The sequence below is a fragment of the Xenopus tropicalis genome, chromosome 3, assembly GCF_000004195.4.
Source record: "Xenopus tropicalis strain Nigerian chromosome 3, UCB_Xtro_10.0, whole genome shotgun sequence".
Taxonomy (NCBI): Eukaryota; Metazoa; Chordata; class Amphibia; order Anura; family Pipidae; genus Xenopus; species Xenopus tropicalis.
In genome coordinates this window covers 7665852-7685540 of record NC_030679.2, presented here as the reverse complement: position 1 = coordinate 7685540, position 19689 = coordinate 7665852, and the positions used below count along the sequence as shown (strand labels likewise).

General features: G+C 47.2%; 1 protein-coding gene and 1 non-coding gene across 2 annotated transcripts; one reads left to right on the top strand and one right to left on the bottom strand.

The window, feature by feature from the left end:
* Positions 1–4831: 4831 nt before the first annotated feature.
* On the bottom strand, positions 4832–4917 carry trnar-ucu. Its single transcript is given in 2 exon segments — positions 4832–4867; positions 4881–4917. It is a non-coding gene; the product is annotated as a tRNA-Arg (tRNA).
* Positions 4918–9669: 4752 nt separating this feature from the next.
* Positions 9670–19382, top strand: akr1c1 (aldo-keto reductase family 1, member C1). Its single transcript, NM_001367997.1, is given in 9 exon segments — positions 9670–9822; positions 11419–11481; positions 12141–12308; positions 12862–12978; positions 13215–13292; positions 15169–15291; positions 18228–18337; positions 18462–18710; positions 19198–19382. Coding segments are annotated over 9 exon segments (1071 nt in total). The 5' UTR covers positions 9670–9702; the 3' UTR covers positions 19241–19382.
* The last annotated feature ends 307 nt before the right edge of the window (positions 19383–19689 follow it).

The following is a 19689-nucleotide window of genomic DNA, read 5'->3' as shown; positions in this document are numbered from 1 at the left end:
CGCTGGGGCCCACTAGGGCCGGGGCCCACCGGGATTTTTCCCGGTGTCCCGGCGGCCCAGTCCGACCCTGCCCCCCACAGGGCCCCCGCTGAGCCTCCCTTACCCCCCACAGGGCCCCCTCTGAGCCTCCCTTACCCCCCGCAGGGCCCCCTCTGAGCCTCCCTTACCCCCCGCAGGGCCCCCGCTGAGCTTCACTTACCCCCCACAGGGCCCCCGCTGAGCTTCCCTTACCCCCCGCAGGGCACCGCTGAGCCTCTCTTACCCCCCGCAGGGCCCCATTGAGCCTCCCTTACCCCCCGCAGAGGCCATGCTAAACCTCCCTTACCCCCCACAGGGGCCCCTCTGAGCCTCCCTTACCCCCCACTGAGCTTCCCTTACCGCCTGCAGGGCCCCACTGAGCCTCCCTTACCCCCCACAGGGCCCCGTTGAGCCTCCCTTACCCCCCACAGGGGCCCTGCTGAGCCTCCCTTACCCCCCGCAGGGCCCCCTCTGAGCCTCCCTTACCCCCCGCAGGGGCCCTGCTGAGCCTCCCTTACCCCCCGCAGGGCCCCCTCTGAGCCTCCCTTACCCCCTGCAGGGGGCCTCGCTGAGCCCCCCCAACAGAGTAGGGGGGCAGGGTCCTCCATCCGACATCCTCCCCTGAGTGCACATACTGTAAGTTGGCCAGGGAAGTTGGAGGAACAGTTGGCCAGGGGAGCACTGGCACGGGTCCAGTCTGGTCTGGGTTTATTCCTGGTGGCCCAGTCCAACCCTGTACGTTCTCAGAAACAGGCAGAAAGGTAGTGGGGCTAGGGGCATGGCCCGGGGCAATTACAGAGCTGTCAACCCCCCTCCCCTATTTTTCTAGGAGTTACCCATTTTGGCCTTCTCTCCCCCAGTCTCCCGTATGTTGATAGCATTCTTCTGACGTTTCCTCCATCTCCCGAAGTTCTCTATAAACACGTATGGGCACTCAGCATTTACCCCCATTTCCAGCATTCCAACTGGGTTGGTTGCAGGTAACTGGGCTGCACCCGTCTGTTTCTGACCCTGACAGCCTGGTTTTCGGAAAGCCTGCCTGTGCCGATATTGCCTGCCCGGTTATGCCAATAAAACCGTGCAAGATTTTCCTAGACTGATGTGGCTTTCGGCAGGGGGATAGGTGGCACCGCTAAGGGTGAGGACACACAGAGCTACTAGTAGCAGCTACTTGTTGCGGCTACTAAAACAGACAATGCTGATCATTTACTGATAACTGTATCTACGTGTGTTTTAGCAGAGGCAATTCTCAGTATTGTCTATGGCAGGGGATTTTTTGGTGTTTAGTAGCCATGAAAAAGTAGCTGCTACTAGTAGCTCAGTGTGTCTTCACCCTAACTGCAGCTGACTGGGTGAGGGAGCCGTAAATCAGGGGGGTCGATACGTCCCATCATGCTCTGTAACCCCTATGTGCTGTTCCCCTATCCAATCACAATTTATGGTGCTTCTGTCAAACCACAACAGTCGGCTTTAGAAATCCATATATGCAAGATATTAGGGGGTACGGTTACCGCCCTTGGGGTTTGGGGGTGAACCGTTTGTTTGTGGTTCTGAAGGGCCCTGTTTTGCCATTTCACCTGGAATCCAGGAGCAACAATAAAGGTTTATCAGTAATAAATTCCAAATGATTAGCTGATTCGTGGATATGAGTCCCCGGCTCATTGGACAAATCAAGGTCACGACAGAATTCAAAAGTATTTTCTGGCTGGTTTCTTATTCATGCTGATTAAAGGGGAACTAAACCAGCAAAAATACGGCATTGTGGGATAAATCATCGCTATACTTTTCCCATGTCATTTCTGTTTATAGTTACAGTTTATTCCCTGTTTTCAATAAGACCCAGGTGGCAAAATGGAAAAAAAACCCATTAGAAAAAACCCCTAGAGGGGGCATTGCTGACCCCATCATACAAATAAGAACTGTAGGATTCCAGGAAAAGGATTGCAAATAATTCCTAATGCAAAAATACTGGAACATAAGGGGTTAAGACTTTAATTTGATTTGCCTTTTAATGTTAAGAATAGTAAAAAGGAGTAGGGGTGCCCCCTAGTGGTGAGTTTGCAGAACGCATATGCTGATAACAGTACAGTGAGTAGGTTGCTGGGGCCCCTCACAACAAAGTTTTCTGGGCCCCCCTCCCACAGGACCCCTCCCTTAATGGCCCCTCCTATCAGTACAAAGGACGCACAGACATAAAAAGTATTAGGGCCCCCCTAACACAGTGCCCCCTTAGCTCATAACAAGGTTACAGATATATAGAAACATTGGGGTAACAGTCACCCCGCTATAGTTCCAGGGGTACCCAGGGCACAAATAAGCACTCACCCCAAATCCCCCCTAACTGGCCTTCAGGCTGGGCCCCCTTAGCCCATAACAAGGTTACAGATATATAGAAACATTGGGGTAACAGTCACCCCGCTATAGTTCCAGGGGTACCCAGGGCACAAATAAGCACTCACCCCAAATCCCCCCCTAACTGGCCTTCAGGCTGGGCCCCCTTAGCCCATAACAAGGTTACAGATATATAGAAACATTGGGGTAACAGTCACCCCGCTATAGTTCCAGGGGTACCCAGGGCACAAATAAGCACTCACCCCAAATCCCCCCTAACTGGCCTTCAGGCTGGGCCCCCTTAGCCCATAACAAGGTTACAGATATATAGAAACATTGGGGTAACAGTCACCCCGCTATAGTTCCAGGGGTACCCAGGGCACAAATAAGCACTCACCCCAAATCCCCCCCTAACTGGCCTTCAGGCTGGGCCCCCTTAGCCCATAACAAGGTTACAGATATATAGAAACATTGGGGTAACAGTCACCCCGCTATAGTTCCAGGGGTACCCAGGGCACAAATAAGCACTCACCCCAAATCCCCCCCTAACTGGCCTTCAGGCTGGGCCCCCTTAGCCCATAACAAGGTTACAGATATATAGAAACATTGGAGTAACAGTCACCCCGCTATAGTTCCAGGGGTACCCAGGGCACAAATAAGCACTCACCCCAAATCCCCCCCTAACTGGCCTTCAGGCTGGGCCCCCTTAGCCCATAACAAGGTTACAGATATATAGAAACATTGGGGTAACAGTCACCCCGCTATAGTTCCAGGGGTACCCAGGGCACAAATAAGCACTCACCCCAAATCCCCCCCTAACTGGCCTTCAGGCTGGGCCCCCTTAGCTCATAACAAGGTTACAGATATATAGAAACATTGGGGTAACAGTCACCCTGCTATAGTTCCAGGGGTACCCAGGGCACAAATAAGCACTCACCCCAAATCCCCCCCTAACTGGCCTTCAGGCTGGGCCCCCTTAGCCCATAACAAGGTTAAAGATATATAGAAACATGTGACTGATCATGTGTTGCTAATAATGTACATATGACTGTTACGGGGACATATTGACTGATGGGATGATGCCCATGGGGATGTCGTTGGTGATGACATTTAGTAGTTATACTACGTATGTATAAACATGATTGGACGAACCAAGGGGCAATAATTGATTTGAAACCAATTCAGAAGGCTTTCACAGATGCCCTCAGGCTGCCCTGATTAATTACACACTCATTATGACGCAGGGGAAGCCTGATGAGACCTGGGGGAAAGGATTTTCAGAGCAATGGACGTCAAAAGTTTTTCAGATTGAGCCCCACTTCATGGTCTCCCTTCCCTCCAGGGAAACGGAGGGGGGGGACAATACTGCACTGAGTACTGATGTTTTATTGGTAACTTCATAAATCTATCAAGTCCCATACTAAAGGACTCAGTTATGTTTCCTATGCCTTACCTATTGCAATTTATCTTTGTAAAGGCAGTGCTTCCTAAATGTGGGGCTTATTGCCCTTGTGGGGTATGGAGCATAAATCAGTCAGTGTATTTTTTGGTAGTAGAAATATATGGCACGTAATATGTATGCACTAACTTCCCTTTGGGGTCTCTTAATGCCAGATACTTTAGTAATCCCATGCACAATGGGCATCAAACTGTTCATTGGACCCTTGGCTTCCATAGTTAGGATGTTTTTTATCGGTACCTAATGTTATGTGGGAGATAAGGTGCTTGAAAGTGATTTTTTAGAATTTTCGAACATTTTTATAGAAACTGATTAGTTCAGGAAAGCATTGCTGTTTGGTAAAAAGACATGGTTACCCATTTTGGATTCGGCAGAATGTGTACTTTTCGAAAATATATGGTTTCCTGGGGTAAATCAAATCAGGGTCGGACTGGGCAGACAGACCTGGTCCCTGTAGCCGCTCTCCTGGCCACCAATGTCCTCCCCTGACGTGTTTCACTTACACGCACTCAAGGGGGACGTCCGGCGGGGGCCCCTGCAGGGGGATAGGGAGTAGTGATGGGGAATGTGGCCGGCGGGGGCACCTTGGGGGGTGCAGGACCTCTATTTCAGCTCAATAACTGCCTTCCCAGACTAGTACTAGCAGAACATGGGTTACACTGGAATCTCTCACCCAGAATGGGCCTTTACTAATTGGAAGAGGAAGGTGAGGGTGTTTTCCCTTCCTATTACCCCTCTCTTCCTACTATGCAGAAAAATTAAGTCCACAGGGTTACTGCCTTACACTCCTAGGCTGTAGTATTATGGGAGCTACACAGCCACTACCTAATGCCTCATTCACGGGGCCCTGTTCCCTGACTTTAACTGGGCCCGTAATCAGACTCCCAGCAACATCTACCCTGTTCCTCAGGTGGAAGCAAACAGGAAGTGCCACTCTTTTCCCGGCACTATATCAAAGTGAAGCAGGAAGTGGTCACCATACCTTCTAGTCTGTTGACTTAGCAGAATTAAGTCATATAAAGACGACCCTGGTGGGATTCGAACCCACAACCTTTGAATGCCTACATTCAACTAGAAGTCCAATGCGCTATCCATTGCGCCACAGAGCCCACAGCCCAGGTTTGTATCATTGCTCCTTTTCTATTTTACATCACCAAGATTTAGTACAACAGGAATTCGCCCCCCCATCTTTGTAGACTACCAGCTTCATTAAAGTTCATTCATTTTTTTGTTATTTTTGACTTTCGATTTAACCCACAACCTCTGTGTGGCTTCATTCCCCTAGACGGCCCACGTGCTAGCTATTACCCCACAGATCCCTGTTAGCTCAACCTTTGAACATCTACATACAAGTAAGTCCAATGCACTATCCATTGTGCCACCGGCTAGAAAACAAACTGATGAAATAAATTTCCAAAGAATTCTCTGTTGAATTTTGCGCTTAATTAGTAGTTGTTTAAGGTGTTGCATCATGGAAGTAAATTTAATCCTACTTGCTTGCCTGGGGTTTCTACAGAGAATAAGATCCTGATGATCCATTTCCTGTAGTAATCATACTTGCATGTCTGGGGTTAAAGTGCTCATTACCTATTTTATTAATACAAAATTCTGGTGGGGGCAAGTGCTTTTTTCCTTTTTTCCCCTTTTATTAAAACATAAGGGCATTGATTATTAGGAGCCCAAAACATTCCTTTGACCTTTGAAGTTGGAAGCTCCAGAGATGGACTACGGATTCCCCTTATCACCCCAAAAACCCCAGCATCCCCAGTAACCAGAGCTTGTATCTTCAGACTCTTAATGCCTAGAGAGACATGTTGGTCCTAGAGCCTTGGAACAGCCATGGCCTCAAGAAGTTCTGGTTTCCTTTGGTGAAGCCTAAATGCATTGGTTGGACACAATATATTGTCCCTTCCTGCTAGGAGTCCCATCTCTGGCTTGTGTTTATATATTCAGGTTTTTGACTTCCCTTGACTCAAGACAAAATGGCGGCCATTGATGGTCTAAATAAAAAAAAAATCCATTCCATTTGATGGACAGACAGATATAAGGCCAATTCCGCCCCTTGTGATTGGTTAGCTTGGAGACCAATGTGCTTTTCTACTGTAACTCTCTTGCCACTACTGTTACCCAGGGCCACCATCAGTAATCATGGGGCCTCTTAGTTAGCAGAGCCCTCCCCCAGGGGGTCCTAATTATTAGCCCTCCAGTCACCTGGAACCCCTGATAGGGTGCTAGGCCCTGCCAAGTAGTATAGGACCCTGCTGAATACACAGTTACACCCATGATCTGCCCCATATTGCACCCCAACCTTGCCCATTATACCAAAACCTCTCCCATAGTCCACCCAAACTCTGCCCACCCCCCAAGGCCTGGTCTCGTTTTGACCCTTGAATCACACCTTTTCCCCCGGTCCCCCTGACTGGGTACCCCCTGCCGTTACTATCTTGAAATACCATTGACATCTTGCCCCACTGCCTTATTTATGTCCCACTGTTATCACCTTTTCATTCTTGCCCTCCTATCTTGCCCTGTGGTTACCAGGTTGCCTAGGTTACCTAGTTCTTTTCTGCCCCCTTCTTATCTATCTAGATAATAACAGCAGGGGGTACCCAGTCAGGGGGACCGGGGGGAGAAGGTGTGATTCAAGGGTCAAAAAGAGACCAGGCCTTGGGGGAGTGGGCAGAGTTTGGGTTGACTATGGAAGAGGTTTTGGTATAATGGGCAAGGTTGGGGTGCAATATGGGGCAGATCATGGGTGTGATCGTGTCATTGACAATTTTATTCACCGGAGTCCTATACTACTTGGCAGGGTCTAGCACCCTATCAGGGGTCCCAGGTGACTGGGGGGCTAATAATTACGACCCCCTGGGGGAAGGCTCTGCTATCTAAGAGGCCCCATGATTACTGATGGTGGCCCTGGGTAACAGTAGTGGCAAGGGTACTCCAGTCAGGGGAACCGTGGGAGAAGGTGTGATTCAAGGGTCAAAAAAGACCCCAGGCCTTAGGGGAGTGGGCAGAGTTTGGGTGGACTATGGGAGAGGTTTCGGTATAATGGGCATGGGTGGGGTACAATATGGGGCAGATCATGGGAGGGCTGCATTGAACAGCTTTGTTATTGGCTACGGGTGACATCTGGATGGCATAAAGTCACTGTTCACCAATACAAAGTTTAGGCACTAAAACTGCCATCTACCAGTTGCATCTTGATACAGGAATCTACCAAAATTGCCCTGTTTATTAAAACCACACAGCAGTAAGAACCCCAACTTGGCCTTCTACAGTTCTGGCCTGTGGGACCAATTCCTTAACCAACCCCACTGTTTGTTTGCGTTGCTTGGAGTATCCCTCGCTCCATATCTCATTATGATCACAAGCCGTATGATTTGTGTTTATGTGTTTAGCCCCCATGTGATGTTCCCTCTGTCTCGCTACATCCCCGATGCCCTCAGATGACATCTCCAGAAGAATGGGATTCTCAGAGGCCGGGGAGAGGAGCTGACGGTCACATTACATCAGAGCGGGGACTTTCAGGTTTTTCCAGGTCAAGTTTCTACAGCGGTGAAGATAAGAACCCAAATCCGACACAGATCTGACTCATAAATACCCCTTTTATGTAACCAACATTCTCCTCTATTGCAGTTATTACAGTTTGCCAAGATAATATACCAACTGACAGATGGAGACAAAGACAACCCCTTAGATTCCCTTTGGCAATCTCAATGGCCCCAGGGTTGGACTGGGGGTTGCAGGGACCACCGGGGCTCCCACCCCAGGGGCCCTGCAGGTGCCCACGCCCCCGCATCCCCTAACCCCCCCCCCACAGAGGCCCCCCTACTTTGACCTAAAATTGCTAGTAGCTATTGGGTGCTGTGTTTGGTGACAAGCACATAATGAGCAAGCTGGGCCTCTAATCACGCGTTACATGCCAAAAGTCCTACCATGGCCAAAACAGTTGACCAGCTTGAATATATTGCACTATACGGACAAACAACCCAATAGCCCCCCCTGCTCCCATATCTTGTCCAATCAAAGTCCAGTGTTCCCATTGTTATCAGTTCATCTTTCGTGAAGCTTCTTCCGATGCTTGACCCCTTGCGATAACAGGAGTCTGGACTTTCCAGAACATCACGTGACATCTAGAATATCTCAGAAGGCCTTCACTTATTCATGTGTAGGGATCTCCAAAATTGGGCCCCTAGGATGGTTCCCCTAGAACAGGCTCCCAAGGGTGGTTTGGGAGGTTAACAGGGAGTAGCCCTGCAGTTTTAGTTAGCAGCCACTGGGTGGTGCATTAGGTATAAAAGGGAGTGCAGCCATGTGCTGCCAGGTCTTTCTGCCTGGGCCCCCCTCTGGACAGAGGTTAATGACAGGCTGGTGTTAGACAGAGAGCTGTTGGTAATAGACCACTCTAGGAGTGGGAGATAGGCCATTTAGTTGGGCAGACATCGCCCCTACAGGAGGAAGTTAAGGGATTAAGATCCCCCAGCACTCATAGCTGGAGTCAGGGAACCAAGTGTCAGATTAGGAGGATCCTTATCTGGGGGGTGCTCGGGCGAGAGTACTGGGGTGAGGTCTCAGGGGACTGTCCTCCTGGCGGGAGTACCGGGGAGAGCCCTAGAGAGGGTCTCCTGGCGGGAGTACCGGGGAGAGCCCTAGAGAGGGTCACCTGGCAGGGAGTACCGGGGAGAGCCCTAGAGAGGGTCACCTGGCGGAAGTACCGGGGAGAGCCCTAGAGAGGGTGACCTGGTGGGGAGTACCGGGGAGAGCCCTAGAGAGGGTCACCTGGCGGGGAGTACCGGGGAGAGCCCTAGAGAGGGTCACCTGGCGGGGAGTACCGGGGAGAGCCCTAGAGAGGGTGACCTGGCGGGGAGTACCGGGGAGAGCCCTAGAGAGGGTGACCTGGCGGGGAGTACCGGGGAGAGCCCTAGAGAGGGTGACCTGGTGGGGAGTACCGGGGAGAGCCCTAGGGAGGGTCTCCTGGCGTGAGTACAGGGGGAGCTCCCAAGGAGGGTCACCTGGGGGGGAGTACCACGAGTAGCCCTCAGGAGAAGGGGATTTCTAAAGAACTTGAGTGTCACCTGAAGTGTCCTCTTACTCCTGGAGAGCCTGACTGTCTGTCTGCAAATAAACATAATCATCTAGTTCATCCTCACACCAGTGTCCTGTCTCTTACTCCAAGGAGGATCCTCACTGCCTGGTAAGAAGCTACCCCAAGGGAAGGGGGGCAAGGTACTGGGAGTGCTGGGAGTCCCTAAGCAGAAGCACAATATCAAGTTCTCAGGGAGGGGAGTTACAGTTCAATCTGTCCCTATCCTGGGTGGAGGCAAGTAAAGTAACATCTGTCCCCCAAAGTAAGCGGGGCTCAGGGCTCCTGTTAGCGCCATAAGATCTCAGCAGGTAGCATCACTAAAGATGGGCTACACATGCTTATGTTCAAACCTGTCCGGCCAGGGTCAGCGACCCCCCATTTGAAAACCTGGAAAGATGTAGAAGGCAAATAATCTCGAAAACGATAAAAAAAATAAATAATGAAGACTAGCTGCAAAGTTCCTAGGGATAGAACATTGTATAACTAAGAGTTAATTTAAAGGTAGACCACCCCCGTAATGTCCTGAACACATTTCTATGGGTGGGTGCAGAGATTTCTTTGTCGGAACATATTTTTTCGGGCACACCCTTATTGCGCCATCCCTGTATAGTTAATATAAAAAACAAACCCTAAAGCAAAAGATTTATTTATTGGAGCGCTGCCTATCTATAAATCTGCACTAACTAAAATGATCACATGACGGGATTAGAATCTCGGTGCCTCCCTCACTGCCATAAAGTGCTCTGCTTGAACCCACCCAGAACTCAGTCAGAACTCAGTCAGCCCAGAACCTGCCTGGAACACCATGTCTGGTCTGAAGAAGTTGGGTAAAGAGACAAACCTGCAGAACCAGGGCGCCTCCATCCAGCTGCATGATGGGAGATGGATGCCTGTTGTGGCATTTGGCACATTTTACCCCTTTACTGTGAGTAGGACCCGGCCTCATTCTAAAGCTCTTTCTGTAATTGCCAACACTGTAGTATGTTATATTTGGTAGAATGTCAAGCACCAGACTAAAAGCTCATTTAAAGGGACGGTACACATATTTTTTCAACATTAGCTGATTAAATAGGGATTGTGATGAACAGACTTCTTGCCCATTGTATCGATAGTTCCTGTTATTTCTGGTACGAAACAAGAATAGGGAGCCTGTTTCACTTTAGCACCTCCCAAAGAACCTAAAGAACTTTAAAGAAGCTGATAAATCTAACTACCAGTCCTCTGAAAAGCCCCCGATAATGAGCTGTTCATGGCTGGTGCTTAGATAAGGGAGAGGTTTGTTTGTTTATAGGTAAAAGCTCTGAACAAGTTGCCCTGTTTATAAAGGGGGAGGTGAGTTCAGTGAACATAGCCCAACTTTTGAATGAGTGCTTTATAATGGCATAAAAAGGAAAATAAGGATTTTTTTTTAAGTAATACAGTAAGCAGAATTTAATTTCAGTACAAGTCTTATTTAATGTACTCATTGTTAGTAAAGGTTTATATGGAAGTAATACAGGTATAGGACCCATTATCCAGAATGCTCGGGACCAAGGGTATTCCGGATAAGGGGTCTTTCTGTAATTTGGATCTCCATACCTTAAGTCTACTAAAAAAATCAATAAAACATTTATTAAACCCAATAGGGCTGTTCTGCCCCCAATAAGGGGTAATTATATCTTAGTTGGGATCAAGTACAGGTACTGTTTTATTATTACAGAGAAAAGGGAATCATTTAACCATTAAATAAACCCAATAGGGCTGTTCTGCCCCCAATAAGGGGTAATTATATCTTAGTTGGGATCAAGTACAGGTACTGTTTTATTATTACAGAGAAAAGGGAATCATTTAACCATTAAATAAACCCAATAGGGCTGTTCTGCCCCCAATAAGGGGTAATTATATCTTAGTTGGGATCAAGTACAGGTACTGTTTTATTATTACAGAGAAAAGGGAATCATTTAACCATTAAATAAACCCAATAGGGCTGTTCTGCCCCCAATAAGGGGTAATTATATCTTAGTTGGGATCAAGTACAGGTACTGTTTTATTATTACAGAGAAAAGGGAATCATTTAACCATTAAATAAACCCAATAGGGCTGTTCTGCCCCAATAAGGGGTAATTATATCTTAGTTGGGATCAAGTACAGGTACTGTTTTATTATTACAGAGAAAAGGGAATCATTTAACCATTAAATAAACCCAATAGGGTTAATTTGGAGATTTCCAGATATTGGGTTTCTGGATAGTCTTGGCATTGCCAGCTATGGCACATAGGACCAGATAAGCATCAAAAATGCTATACAGGTATGGACCTGTATAGCATTTTTGGTGCTTATCTGGTCCTATGTGCCATAGCTGGCAATGCCAAGACTGGTTGCCATGAGCAGTATTTATGAGCCAGTTGGCTGGCATGGCTATTGGCTAAATAGCACCGACCCTACAAAGCATTCTTACATCTTTATTACTTTTTGCATTTATAGAAAGTTGATGATTTCCCAGATTCCCAATGATTTGATTGGCATATAACATTTTCTGCAGTTTCCAGGAGATTCACAGGCAAATCCGGGACATTGCGCCGGCACCAAACATGGGACGGAGAAGGTAATCAGACCATTCCCTTTTAACTTAAGAACCCGTTATACCAGCGGTTCTCAGCCTGTGGGTCGGGGCCCCTTTGGGGGGTCGGGACCCTTTCACAGGGGCTGCCTAAGACAAAAGGAAAACACATATTTCCGATGGGCTTAGGAATAATTTTATGGTTGGGGGTCCCCACAACATGAGGAACTGTATCAAAGGGTCACGGCATTAGGAAGGTTGAGAACCACTGCATTATAATCTTTACTTGAGGGGGACAGGGTTGCCATCAGTAGGTCCCTCCTTCCTAAATGATCAACCTGTTGGGCCCCTGGGAAGAGGAAACTTCCAACAAGTAGAATGGAAAACAAAATTACCTGTACAGGTGTGACCATACCTTGGTCCACCCCAGTCACGCCCCATTATACCAAAACCCTGTCCTTGATTCACTCAAACTCTACTAGTGATGGTTGGCCAGCTACTTCCACGCATTCTTTGTGGGTCGTTGGAAGGTTCGGGCCAAAGTTTTCTTTCTGCCCATGACCCATGGACCTATAGGAGACTTGTGTCTTGCTAAGGTCTCCTAGAAATAGGGAAAGTGACTATAGGAACCCATAGATCTTGTAGAGGAACATCCTTGAGAATTAACCAAAGGTCCAACCCTGTTCTTCATCAACCCTTTTCAGAGTTTCATTGATGATGTGAGAGTGGCCACAAAAATGGCTCTGGACCTTGGATACCGCCATGTAGATGGGGCCTTTTTATACAGCTCAGAGACAGGCGTCGGACAGGCCTTCCGTGAGAAGTTCGCTGATGGGACTTTGAAGAGAGAAGATCTGTTCTACACATCAAAGGTAGGTCTCAATAATAAAGAAGCCAAGTTCTATAATGTAAGTTGTTTAAGATAGTGATGAGTTCTCTGAAGATGGTGTATCACGGTTTTATTTACCCCCGCTGTGTAAGGGAAGCCCCCACCCTGGAAAGGGATGAGAAGATCCCTTGGAATACACAATACATAGAGAGGGAAACCTTAATTTAAGGTCTCTCAAGCTGAGCACACTCACTTTCTGACATTAACAAGCCCATTTTGACCACTTTTCTCATGACTAATAATAAATGGAAGACATGCCTTCATTCATTGGTTGGGAGGCAGCAATTCGTTCATGCTAGAATACTTGCTCCTATAGAGTTGATGCACAAAACCAGCCAACCAGCCATTGGCCAATAGGCTCTCCCTGCTCTGATGACCAGTTCTACCCAATCAAACAGGACTGTGTAAGAATATGGTACATTTCCATTCATTAGAAGGCGTACATCACTACAATGGCAAACAATATGGCTTTTCTTTTAAAGAAATACTCCACTATTTATATATTAATGGGGCTTTTCTCCATATCATACCTGCAGCTTTGGAACACGTTCCACCAACCTCACCTTGTCCGACCGGCTCTTGAAAAGACTCTCTCCTTCCTTCAGATGGATTATGTAGACCTGTATCTTATACACATGCCAATGTCCTTCAAGGTAAGGCAGCACAATTGGTTCATGTATGCTCTAGAATGTATGTTCTAGAATGTGTCCTATACTATTGGGATAAGTTTGATAGGATTTCTTGCAGTTATCATCTGTGCTACCTACTTGTGGGTCCCATATTGAATGGTCTATCTTTTCAGTAGAGTTTCAATCTTCTTGAACCTGGTTGTTGTCTTCTGAAAGGGTTTTTTGGAGGATCGTTACATTTTTGTTCTTTGTATATTAAGCCAGCAGAGGAGCTCTTTCCAAAGAATGAAGATGGGACATGCGCCTTTGACCAGCCTGACCTTCTACAAACATGGCAGGTGAGGAGCGAAGGGTCAACCCATCCTAAAGGTCCATGTTGCATAGAGCCACGCCTACACTTCTGGACAAAAGTCCAACAATATTCATTATTAACAAACTGTCTTTCTACCCTCCTGTGATGTTGTGAGCTGCAATTCATGCTCACTTAGTGAGAGGAAAGCTTAACATTGTCTCAGCATTGGTAATTGATGGAAAATAACCCCATTGGCTGCTCTTCAACAGAGATTACAAAGGTGTGTAGGGACATCTAAGGTGGAGGAAGGGGTTTTGTTATGAGATGAGAAGGAGAGATGGGAAGGAGAGTCCTTTAGGCACGGGCTGTTACAGGATGGGCCGGGCGTAGACAGGACGGAGCGGGCATAGACCAGATGGGACCAGACAGGACAGGACGGAGCAGGCGTAGACCAGATGGGACCAGACAGGACAGGACGGAGCAGGCATAGACCAGATGGGACCAGACAGGACAGGAAGGAGCAGGCATAGACCAGATGGGACCAGACAGGACAGGACGGAGCAGGCATAGACCAGATGGGATTAGACAGGACGGAGCGGGCATAGACCAGATGGGACAAGACAGGACAGGAAGGAGCAGGCATAGACCAGATGGGACCAGACAGGACAGGACGGAGCAGGCGTAGACCAGATGGGACCAGACAGGACAGGACGGAGCAGGCATAGACCAGATGGGACCAGACAGGACAGGACGGAGCAGGCGTAGACCAGATGGGATTAGACAGGACGGAGCGGGCATAGACCAGATGGGACCAGACAGGACAGGACGGAGCAGGCATAGACCAGATGGGACCAGACAGGACAGGACGGAGCAGGCGTAGACCAGATGGGACCAGACAGGACAGGACGGAGCAGGCATAGACCAGATGGGACCAGACAGGACAGGACGGAGCAGGCGTAGACCAGATGGGATTAGACAGGACGGAGCGGGCATAGACCAGATAGGACAGGACAGAGCGGGCGTAGACCAAATGGGACCAGACAGGACAGGACAGGATGGAGCGGACGTAGAACAGACAGGACAGGATGGAGCGGGCATAGACCAGACAGGGCAGGATGGAGCAGGCATAGACCAGACAGGACAGGACGGAGCGGCCATAGACCAGACAGGACCATACAGGAGAGGGGAATCAAGGAATAAAGGCAGGAGCAAGGCAAAGGAGCAGAGGAGCAAGGAAGCAAGACAAGGAGCCAGAACAGGAAACACAAACTAGGGGCAGGCCACAGTGCTTATTGTTAACCAATGTTCTAGCACCGTGTGTCAGAAGGGCTTGGCTTAAATAGGGCAGAGTCAGCCCTGATTGGCTGACCCCACCTAGCCAATAAGGCTGCTGGGGTGATGTTACCAAGCCCAGGACACAGGTGAAAGGAAACACAAGGCGATCATCTCTTGCCGGCTGCTCTCCTGGCTCAATGGTTAGGGGGACCAACCAACAACCAGGAGTTCCTGGGATCAAACCCCAGCAGATCCTAACAGGTTTGATTGGTTAAAATTATGTATGCCTAAGAAGGGTAAAGAATTAGATCCTTTAGGTTATTGTACATTCTATCATCAGCCTCAGCTCGCTAAAGCCTCTACTCTCAATGCAAGAACAGTCTCGCATTGAATCTAGGGAAGAAATGATTAAATTTCTTTTGTAGCCCATGAATTATTATCTCAGCTTTTGTGAAGTGTTCCAGACAATTGTGCAACATTGCAGATTAGGCTTCTTGGCAGAACCGCCATGTCTTGAGCGAATGCAGCCCCTTTTGTGTTGTATTCTGGGGTGGGTTAAATGGGTTTCAGCTGCGTTCCTGCTGGGCGGGTATCCAGCTTGGCTAAAGGAATCACCCCGGGGGCATCTCATCTTCCCTCTCATACAGGCGCTGGAGGAATGCAGAGACGCAGGGCTGGTCAAGTCCATTGGGGTCTCCAACTTCAACCGCCGGCAGCTGGAGATGATCCTAAACAAGCCTGGGCTGAAATACAAACCCGTGTGTAACCAGGTACATTAATAAGTACATCTAGAGTGTTGCCAACAGGTTTTAGTTATCTACCAATTTAGGGCCGAGCATTTAATCTTTTATCCTTGATTTATACATCCCTTACATATCCCTCAGCACTGTAGTAAGATTCTTTATCATCCCCACAAGTCCAAGGTCCAAGGTCCCTCTCCCATTCACAACTGGGTTCCCCCTGATCAGAAGTAAATGAACCCGTCTTCTGAGTATTTTTGGAATGTGGAATTAAACCAAAGTACCTGGTGGAAAGCCGTGTAGACGGGGGGAGAACCTACAAACCCCATGGAGAGAGTGCCCTGGTCAAAGTCAAAATCAAGACACGAATAGTGATGGGCGAAATGTTTCTCCAGGCATGGATTTGGGGTGAATTTCTGTGTTTCGCCATTGGTGGATTGTTTCGCGAAATGGATGAAATAATTCCCCACGCATCCAAAAATTGTCTCAAGAATAGTCGCGGGCGTCAAAAGAATAGTCGCGTGTCCAAAAATTGTCGCAAGAATAGTCGCAGATATCAAAAGAATAGTCGCGTGTCCAAAAATTGTCTCAAGAATAGTCGCAGATATCAAAAGAATAGTCGCGTGTCCAAAAATTGTCTCAAGAATAGTCGCAGATATCAAAAGAATAGTCGCGTGTCCAAAAATTGTCTCAAGAATAGTCGCAGATATCAAAAGAATAGTCGCGTGTCCAAAAATTGTCTCAAGAATAGTCGCAGATATCAAAAGAATAGTCGCGTGTCCAAAAATTGTCTCAAGAATAGTCGCAGATATCAAAAGAATAGTCGCGTGTCCAAAAATTGTCTCAAGAATAGTCGCAGATATCAAAAGAATAGTCGCGTGTCCAAAAATTGTCTCAAGAATAGTCGCAGATATCAAAAGAATAGTCGCGTGTCCAAAAATTGTCTCAAGAATAGTCGCAGATATCAAAAGAATAGTCGCGTGTCCAAAAATTGTCTCAAGAATAGTCGCAGATATCAAAAGAATAGTCGCGTGTCCAAAAATTGTCTCAAGAATAGTCGCAGATATCAAAAGAATAGTCGCGTGTCCAAAAATTGTCTCAAGAATAGTCGCAGATATCAAAAGAATAGTCGTGTGTCCAAAAATTGTCACAAGAATAGTCGCAGATATCAAAAGAATAGTCACGTGTCCAAAAATTGTCTCAAGAATAGTCGCGGGCGTGAAAAGAATAGTCGCGCGTGCAAAAATTGTCGCAAGAATAGTCGCAGATGTCAAAAGAATAGTCGCGTGTCCAAAAATTGTCTCAAGAATAGTCGCAGATATCAAAAGAATAGTCGCGTGTCCAAAAATTGTCTCAAGAATAGTCGCAGATATCAAAAGAATAGTCGCGTGTCCAAAAATTGTCTCAAGAATAGTCGCAGATATCAAAAGAATAGTCGCGTGTCCAAAAATTGTCACAAGAATAGTCGCAGATATCAAAAGAATAGTCACGTGTCCAAAAATTGTCTCAAGAATAGTCGCGGGCGTCAAAAGAATAGTCGCGCGTGCAAAAATTGTCGCAAGAATAGTCGCAGATGTCAAAAGAATAGTCGCGTGTCCAAAAATTGTCACAAGAATAGTCGCGGGTGTTAAAAAGAATAGTCGCGCGTCCAAAAATTGTCCCAAGAATAGTCGCAGGCGTCAAAAGAATAGTTGCGCGTCCAAAAATTGTCCCAAGAATAGTCGCGGGCGTCAAAAGAATAGTCGCGGGTCCAAAAATTGTCTCAAGAATAGTCCCGGGCGTCAAAAGAATAGTCGCGCGTGCAAAAATTGTCGCAAGAATAGTCGCAGATGTCAAAAGAATAGTCGCACGTCCAAAAATTGTCACAAGAATAGTCGCGGGTGTCAAAAGAATAGTCGCGTGTCCAAAAATTGTTGCAAGAATAGTCGCGGGTGTCAAAAGAATAGTCGCGTGTCCAAAAATTGTTGCAAGAATAGTCGCGGGTGTCAAAAGAATAGTCGCGTATCCAAAAATTGTCACAAGAATAGTCGCGGGTGTCAAAAGAATAGTCGCGTGTCCAAAAATTGTCCCAAGAATAGTCGCGGGCGTCAAATGAATCCAAAAATTGTCTCAAGAATAGTTGCGGGCGTCAAATGAATCCAAAAATTGTCTCAAGAATAGTTGCGGGCGTCAAATGAATCAAAAAATTGTCTCAAGAATAGTTGCGGATGTCAAAAGAATAGTCGTGCGTCCAAAAATTGTAGCAAGAGTAGTCGCAAGTGTCAAAAGAATAGACACACGTCCTCCAAAAATTGTCGCAAGAATAGTCTCGGGCGTCAAAAGAATAGTCGCGGGTGAAATTTTTTTCTCTCTGTGCAACATTTTCCCCGCTTCGCAAATTTTTCGCCGTTTCGCAAATCTTGAAAGATTCGCGATTTTTTTGGCGAAACGGGACAGATTCACTCATCACTAGACACGAAGCTTCAGTGCTAGTCACCATGTGTCTCCTATCAGTGCCAGTCTGGCTACCAACTGTGTTCATCCTATGTGGGTCCCAGTCCAGAACAAGATGGTTTCCCTATTTCTACTGCCCTTCTTGACTTGACTTGGACTGGTGTCTTAATTCTACTAATATATAATATACTTACCATAATCCAGTCTCAGGGTAGAATTGGTGGACATTGGTGGTGACAGCTGGACACCACTCAAGAACCCCAAATCCAGTATATCTAGGGTTGCAAAATTTCAACCCAACTGTTCCTCAGGCTGGACCCTTACAGTGATGGTTTTGGAACCCCCCTTGGATGGTCTACAGAAGAAATATCTCCCAAGGGTGGTAACATTCCCCACTCTCCCTTGGGATCTTACTGGAGCAGAAGAGGTAGAACCGAGCAGCATAGGGAGGCTGAAATTCATCTCCTCTCCTGTTGTTGGAAGGATATTACATTTATTTAGATTGTTACTCACTGTACCTTTCATTCTTACAGATCGAATGCCACCCATATCTTAACGAAAAGCAAATGTTGGAGTTTTGCAAGTCTAAAGACATCGTTGTTGTTGCTTATGGAGTTCTGGGATCCCCAGGGGCTGGGAAATGGTAAGTGACCGCCAGTGACAGTAGACGTTCCTTCAAAGGAGACACCTCCTACGTTCCTTCCAGCTTCCCCAGTTGGACAGTTGGCAGGTCAATTATAATCTGTATAACTAGTTTCTTTCTGTAGGGTGGATCAGAGTTGTCCAATCCTCTTAGAAGACCCCGTCCTCATCTCCATTGGTCAGAAGTACAGCAAAAGCCCCGCCCAGGTCTCCATGCGCTACATGATTCAGAGAGGGTGCGTGACCATCGCCAAGAGCTTCAACCCTGATCGCATGAAACAAAACCTGGAGGTTTTCGACTTCCAGCTGAGCCAAGAAGAAATGGCGGCCATCGACGGGCTCAACAAAAACATGCGCTACTGGAGTTTCTCCGAGTGAGTGTAAATCTTAACCCCCATGCGTAGTAATAAGGCACTACTTTTGCACAGCAATAACAACCAATAAGATGATTGCATGTAAACAGGGGACCAGTAAATGCTTCCTGCTGATTGGTTGCTATGGGTTACTGCTCCTGGGTAAACTAAGTGCCCTTTATTAGAATCTAGGATCAGACATGCCATAGATCCGGGTTGGGGAGCAGAGGAGTAGCTTTTAAAGCCACGTCTTCTCTCCCTGCTCAGGGAACCCATAGGCAGCAGCAGACATGTGGGAACTACGTGTCTGCTGATGCCTTCACTTCCTGAACAAGTGGACAGCTAACAGGAAACAGACTAAGGAGCTTCAATAAACATAAAGTACATACTATAAGATTTCCTTTTGAAATGTTGGTTTTATATTTACAAGAGCTTCTGGCTTTGAAATTGCCCCCCCCCCACCCCCACCCCCTTATTGTATATTAATACTGCCTGTTGCACTCTGCAGATGGGAAAAGCACCCCCAGTATCCATTTCATTCACAGTACTGAGGATTAAAGCAGGAACATTATTATTGGAGAGACAGATGCAACCACTCCGCGCTCTTCTAGCTTTCCTTGGAGATCAGAATGCAGGCCCGGCGCTGATCCAATGTATTCCCGTTATTGCGTAATAAAACTATTCTATTCCCGGTGAGAAGTGAGTTTATTTACAGCACCGGCCTCTGTTTGGGATGGATTTACTCCAAGGAGCAGTTTGAAGGGAAATTACATAGAAAAGGGAATCATTTAACCATGAAATAAACCCAATAGGGCTGTTCTGCCCCAATAAGGGGTAATTATATCTTAGTTGGGATCAAGTACAGGTACTGTTTTATTATTACAGAGAAAAGGGAATCATTTAACCATTAAATAAACCCAATAGGGCTGTTCTGCCCCAATAAGGGGTAATTATATCTTAGTTGGGATCAAGTACAGGTACTGTTTTATTATTACAGAGA